Below are 7,500 nucleotides of genomic sequence, written 5' to 3'. Positions count from 1 at the left end.
GTGTGTTTGTGCCTTTGTGTGTGTGCATGCATGTCTGAGTCTGCATGTGTGTGTCTGCTGTGTCTGTCTGTGTGTGTGTACTGTATGTGAGTGAGTGAGTATATTTTGTGCAGCATTAGCGTACTGTATGTGTCTCTCGCCACCTGCTGCTAGCTCAGGTTAATGAGCTGAGTGGAGCGCCTGGCCTCTGGCCCAGGGGTCTCTGCTGGCCTGTGGGGCCCACTGCAGGCCCCTCTGGGTCTGGACACACTGCCCAGCCTCTCCCCTCTTCATTAGCCAGGGCCTCAGCCCCTCCAGCCCTCCCTCTGCCCTCTTTGGAAATCAGTACCTTCTATTTTTCTCTCTCTTGTTCTCTCTCTCCCTCTCTTCTCAACACCACCCTCTCTATCTGTCTCTCACTCTCTCTGGCACCACCTTCTCTCTCTCTCCACCTCTCTTCTCAACACCACCTCCTCTCTCTCCCTCTCTCTTCTCAACACCACCTCCTCTCTCTCCCTCTCTTCTCAACACCACCTTCTATCTCTCTCTCCATCTCTTTCTATCTCCTTCCACATTTCTCCCCTCTCTCTCCCCTCTTTGGTTAAATCACCTCTTTCTCTCTCTCTCTCTCTCTCTCTTCTCTGTCCCTCTCTGTCTGGCCCCATGCTAGTCATCCCAGAGAGAGGGGATTGCTATTGAGGAGATAGATTCAGATGTGATTTATTTATTCATGCTGGAAAATGCCATGGCCATGGAGTATTAGGATTCATGATATTTAAACAAGTGGTTAGGGATTGTGTGTGTGTGTGTGTGTGTGTGTGTGTGTGTTCTCTCTCTCTATCTATCTCTCTTTCTTTCTCTCTCTATCTCTCTTTCTCTCTCAATACTTGAGAGTATTCAATACTTAAGCAGGCTAACAAGAATTAAGGTTTGCTTGCAAGTTGCAACCTGACCACAAAATGTCCTATAATGTTCCAGAATCTATATTTATTATTGATACACTGGTAATAAAATAGGGTTGTTGAATAGGGTTTGGCATTGAAAGACCAAAGTTATTACACACCGCCATAGCACTGAAAATTGTACATGTAGGTTTGAGTGAGACTCAATTACACCAATGTCTGGTGTTTGAGTGTGTGGTAAACATGTATTTATAAAGCCATTATAGGGCAGATATGCCCCTCAACTTGCATACATATGGTAGACTTTTAAATGATGAGTGCCCAGTAAACATCCTGCCACATCCCTCACTTTCCACACAGCTTCACCTGGTTCTGCTTAGTTTCTGTTTATCCTACTCTCACACTAGGGAAGAGCAAACAGGGGAGAATGAGAGAGAGAGGGAGGGAGGGAGAGACAGAGAAAGAGAGAGAGAGAGAGAGTCTGTGTGTGTGAAAGAGAGACACGTAGTCAGACCTGTCTTGTAAGCCATCTCGTCCATAGCAGCGGTCCAACCCACGCTTGTGTGAATGGTGCTCTCCTCTCCGACAGGCTAACAATGGTGGCTGTGGTCACGTTGACACGAATGGATGATGGATGTAGGCTTTTTGAGAGACTGCATTAGAAGAGTCTCCAGTGGGAGTTTTATTGATCAACCACTGCTAGATATCTATATCAGTGTCAAATCATAGCCATCATTATGAAGCAGGCAGTGCAACTTTGTGTGAAGAAGTTCGTAAGAGACCTTATTCTGTAATTTTAGACCTTTTTAAGATCTATTCTTATACATGACCTCCTGTTCTTGCTTGGACAGAGGTAGTTGTAGACCAATCTAGGCCAAGGGTACGATGCTTCATTGGAAAGGTACATTGAGGACACACTCACTCTCTCCTGTGTGTGTGTGTACGTGCGTGTGTGCATGAGTGTGTGTGTGCCTGCGTGTGTTTACTGGTGTTGTCAGGTACTGCATTTCTCAGGGGACCAAGACTTGTAAGGCACCCTAAAATACTGTGCAATAATTGGAATTGCTTTATCTTTAGTCTCATCAATTAATGTGCAATTTTCCATTTAATTACCAGCTCAGTCACCACATTTGCAATTAAAATGAGAACAGATAACAGTGAAGATGCCTCTCGGCTGATATCATTTGGATTGGGAACACAGGGAAGGAGTATAATCAGTATACAAATCACACACACACGCTCACACATACACACACACACACACACACACACACACACACACACACACACACACACACACACACACACACACACACACACACACACACACCTCAACATCCTCAATTTTTAAGATTTGGTTGGGGGTTCATGAAATATGCAATTTGAAGCGAGAGTCAATTTGCACTGGAAAATTCCATGCATTTCTTCGACGTCTGACACAGAGATGGAGGTGTTGATGGTTCTGATTATACGATCACTTAGATGCACAGCTTTGCGTTGTTTTTTTTGTCTGCTGTAAGGGCCAGTGTTTTGCTCTGTCATGGACACTGTTAATGACACTGTTGTGTTTTTCCTAACAGATGTGTTGCTGTTAAACCTGTGTAATTTGGTGTCTATTGTTAATTAAGGTACAGGTTAATTAGGATGTAAACAGTATCTGAGGTACAGATGTTTACAGAGGTACAGAGAGCAGGCAAACACCAATGCAACCAAGGTGGTCTGATGATGTCTCATTTCGACCATGTGGTCCTTGTTGGTTTGAAATCTGTGTCAGTCATGACATCTGGTCTAGAACTGGAAGTCAGATGTGTCTCTCTTGGACTATCACTACTCGTATATCCTGAGAAAATGAACTTGTGAGATTTTTGTAGGCCAGAAGGGGAAACCACGCATGCAGTGGGGATAATTAGTTTTGAGCAGCAGACATGTCAGACATTCTTCTTCCATGACATGCCCAGAGGAAAGTGTGTCTATATTTGTAGTGCGTCTCCACAAAGGCTCTCAAAAGCTCTTTGCCTGATGGAAAATCAAGCGAATGTCCCGTTTGTCTGGGGAAGACGCGCTCTCCGATGGGTCACCTCAGGGTATGCAGAGGTCACTTGCTACAGAGTTTCCCACAATGTATGCACAGTCATGGCCGCTAACAGAGACGGCACAGATAACATCAATACAGGCATACAGGAATGTCATTTGCTTCCCAGCTTTTACTGACGGTGGTCTTTATATTTGTGTTGGCCTATGTGTTGCTGCTGTAACACGTCTGCTAAATACCTTATCTACAGTATATAACTGTCCTGAAGAACTGTCCTGTCCGGAAAGTAGCTTGTGCATATGCTTAAAAGGTGCTATATATAACCAAACTATTATATGGTATAGTTATCATACGTTTATATCACAAATTGAGATGGAGAGGGAGGTCTGGTAGAACAAAATGAGCACTACACAGGCAAGGGTTGTTTTTTCCCCAGAGGGGTTGAAGCACAGGTAGGGGGCTTTGAGTCTGTGTGTTGCAACAAGGGGCCAATTATCGGGAAGCTTCTAACGGAGTGGAGTCGCTGGAGACTGGTGCTGACCCTGGCCGGTGTTAATTAGCCCTCTGACAACGGTCTGATGGCCTACTGATTAGCGGGGGAGACGCCGGCTGCTTGTTTGCTGTCGTGTTGTTGTCATTAGATTTAACTCCAGAAGAAATTTCAAATGGAGGCTTTGGGTATGCCGCATTCACAACGAATCTATCTGCAATGGCGCAACATGTGTGTGATCCACAAAGTAATTGTTTTTTGAAAGAGATCCATTTTTCCTCATCTAGACTGGGGCATCATGAGAGAGAGAGAGAGAGAGAAAGAGAGATAGAGAGAGAAAGAAAGAGAGATAGATAGAGAGAGAGAAAATTCAGAGCTGATCATTTTTTAAACTGAAAGTATAGCAGCACCTGACGGTTGGATTAGTTGTTTTAGTTAATATTGAGGCTGCCAGACTTTTGACATGTTTGACCCAGTTTTTAAGAAATGAAACTTGTGGCCTAAATTGTGACCGGTAACAACAGAAATGTCCCATATTCCATAATTCTGTGTCCTCAACACCTCGCCACTGTTTCTTGAGACGTGACCCAGACTGAAGTTAAAATCACTATTTATCAAAGTCAGATGTACCAATGACTGTGGACATTGGATATTCAGCACTGTCAGCCACATTGAAACAATGTGAGGAAAGCATATCAATTGATTTGTCGAAGTGAAGCTTTGGTCATGGTTATGTCTTATGCGTGACTCACATGGCCTATCTTGCTCAATGGCCTCCTCCTCAGGAGATTTCTTTGGACTCAGACTGGGATGGATATTTGTTCAGATGTAATCACTAGATCTATCGGTAACACTTTATGGTAAGGGTACATGAATTATCATGAATTAATGCATGAATTAACTTATGATTTATGCATTACTTCATTCCTTTAAATCTTATGAATCATCAGGAATTTACATGAGTTCATAGTCTCTCATTAATGATTTGATGCATGAACATCACATCAACTAAAGCATTAGGTTCGGTGGGTCCATCATTATGATTTATGATTTCTTAAGCATGATCATCATGATTACAGGTATGTCAGGTTAATTACTGATGAGTTCATCATGTTTGTGGCCCCTCAACTAAAGTGTGAACAATGGCATGTGTTTGAAGAACTGCACAAGTTCTGTTGAAATGACAACCTTTTTGGCAGAAAAAGAAATCATCATGATCATTCTTAATAAATCATAAATCATAATGATGTGCTCACCATACTTAATGGTTTAATTGATGTGTTGTTCATGTATGAGGTCATGAATGACAGACTATGAACTCATGTATATTCCTGATGATTCATGAGATATTAAGGAATGAAGTAATACGTAAATTATGAATTAACTCATGCATGAATTCATGATAATTATTGTACCCTTACCGTGAAGTGTTACCGATCTATCTAAATTGTATTTCTTTAGTAAATGGAATCTATAGTGAACATATTTACATGTAGTAATGAAGTTACTTCTCTTAGAAACATCTAATGGGAAACATTAGTTGATGATACAGTAAATTCATTAATTTAGATAAAACAAATTAATAGTACATGTCATAACAATGGAAACGTCCTGTCATAGTGTTGCATATTTTTGCTTGATTAACTATGATATAAAAGTATACCGGTAATTAAAACTGTTAAGTGCTTTTTAATAGACCTGTTCCCTTTTGTTCAACTAACAAAAAAACTAACCTTCATGTAGGCCATCGCTATTTACTTAGTCAAATCACTTAAAACAACAATGTGATTTACAGGCAAGGCAATTAACCTGTCCATCATACTGTAAAACATTAATGTATGTAACTTGAAAAATGTATGTTATGTAACTTTTGTATTTGTATTGACTCTATTGTATAAGTTACATCTGTTTGATAATATCAGCAGAACAGTTATTGTGTATGGCAGTGAAATAAGATAGGAAGTTTCACAACTAATTCACATCTATTTTCAATAACATGACAGCTGAGCAGCGCTACATACTGTATGGCAGTACAGTTCAGTAGTGTTTCATGTCTGTCTGTCTGTCTGTTTGTTCCACAGTCTCCATGTGAACGGGTCCCATGATGCAACATGTGTCCCCAGCACCAGCACTGACAATGATGGCCACACAAAGTGTTCCTCCACCTACGTACCAGGAGAGCCAACAGGTCAGCCCCCTACACATAATACACGTACATCACACTATGCATATTACCACCATACATTGCAAAGGCTGCATAGTAGAGATGTTTGACACTATACATTTGAAATGTGCACATCTTTTAAATATGTAATGATATTAATATTACATTTTAAATAATACTCTGAAGAATGCATGAAGTATGATGTAAATGCACAGGTCTGTTCATTCAATCATATTCCACATGTCAATATCTATTTGGTCATCTTTACAGTAGATAGATAGAGAGATAGATAGATAGATAGATAGATAGATAGATAGATAGATAGAGTACTTTATTGATCCCCAAGGGGATTTAATGTAATCTCATTTAGATAGTCCATGGTATAGACACCAGTATGAACTTGGGGATTTGTGACTTATTACTTACTGATGACCTTTTTTATTTCAAAAATGTTTGTGCCATTGTATGGTATCACAGGGAAACCACTGAATACCGATCTAGCCACAGATGTTTCACTGCCATGCTAAATGCATGCCACTTGAAATCCTGACAATTGTCCCTATTTGTTCTCTTTTTTCCCTTTTCATTTGACCCAAATGATCAGTCAGTGGCCACTCATGGGGAAATGTATACCCAGAGATGAATGAAAACACACACATCTGGACATGCCAGTGGGCACAGCCTGGTAGCACGTCTAAGGTGTACCTTCACACAGCCACACGTTTCCCTTTGCCTTTCATGTTTTGGGCTTTGAGAGGAGAGCAATGCAGTATGGGTAACTGCGCTGCTTCACCCCCCCCCCCCCCCACACACACACCTCCATCTCCACCCCCACCCCTCTCTGCACAACCTCTGTCTCCCTCCCTCCGCCCGGAGGATTAGTGCCAGGGGAAGGATCCTGAGCAGCAGGAGCGCAAAAACATGCAAATGAGAGCTAGTTAAGTGTGAAGAAGCTAATTTATTTCCCATTTGGAGCCGGGATTAAGACTTGAAGCTTCCCTCGCTCTCCTCCAAACTCACACAGGAGGAGAGGAGAGGAGAAGAGAGGAGAGGAGAGGAGGGGGAGAGGAGAGGAAAGGAGTGGAGGGGAGCGGAGGGGAAGGGGCTGCGGAGCGGGAGGTGGGGCCTCATTTTCAAAAGCTCATCAGGAAGAACAGAGAGGGAAAACATGAGAGAGGGAATGGGGAAAAGAGAGAGAGAAAAAGGGGAACAAGAGACAGAGAGAGAGACAGAGAGAGAGAGAGAGAGAGAGAGAAAGGAAAGAGTAGAAAGAGAGAGGGAGTGAAGGAAGAGGGTAAAGATGGGTAGAGAGATGGGTAAAGAGGGAAATAGAGGGAGAGGGGAAGAGGGAGAAGAAGAGAAAAGAGACATTAGAGTGTTGATGAGTAAGAAGGACAGAAGAGAGAGAGGAGGGGAGATGGAAATTAGAAAGAGAGGAAGAAGGAGAGGACAAAAACAAATGAGAGGAGGAGAATGAAGAAACAAAAGTCATAGAGGAAAAAAAAGAGAGTGAAGGGAAAAGAGAGGGGAGAGAGTGAGATAGAAATAGAGACCCAGCATATATTGGAGAGCACAGGCAAATTACCAAGTCACTGTCAGGGGTCTCCAGAGAGAAGCTTGGGAGAAGACAGAGAACAATAAAGCACAGAAAACACCATGTGCAAGTTTTATGCATTATTACAAAAGAGGGAAATCAGTCCCAGAAATATATCAGAGGTTTTCAAGAAAAACAAGCAATAAAGGGAATAATGTCACACAGTATAACTCTAATACAAACATCTCTATCACATACTTAACAACAAAACAGCCTTAATCCAAGATCAGTTAGATACATTGGGCCAGCTGCCTGATAGCATGGCTTGTATTGTGTGGGAACTAGCGATAGCGACACCCGCGTGGAGAGTAACAGGGCAGTCGAGGAAGTCGGTTTGCC

The 7,500-nt window shown here is 42.1% G+C and overlaps 1 protein-coding gene across 1 annotated transcript in view; it reads left to right on the top strand.

Moving 5' to 3' along the window:
- The window catches only part of LOC143111422 (homeobox protein PKNOX2-like), a 54,559-nt gene that overhangs the window by 25,857 nt on the left and 21,202 nt on the right, over positions 1-7,500 (top strand). The window contains exon 2 of the mRNA XM_076273659.1: positions 5,485-5,591. Within this exon, the coding sequence (XP_076129774.1) occupies positions 5,505-5,591 (87 nt within the window). The 5' untranslated portion in view covers positions 5,485-5,504. The remainder of the gene's footprint in view (positions 1-5,484; positions 5,592-7,500) is intronic.

Source organism: Alosa pseudoharengus, unplaced genomic scaffold, assembly GCF_046254945.1.
Source record: "Alosa pseudoharengus isolate Yale_2024_CS ecotype anadromous, Long Island Sound unplaced genomic scaffold, YU_APseudo_1.1 YU_APseudo_1.1_scf_8, whole genome shotgun sequence".
Lineage (NCBI taxonomy): Eukaryota > Metazoa > Chordata > Actinopteri > Clupeiformes > Clupeidae > Alosa > Alosa pseudoharengus.
The sequence above is the reverse complement of the archived record's forward strand: the minus strand, read 5'-3'. Positions and strand labels throughout refer to the sequence as shown.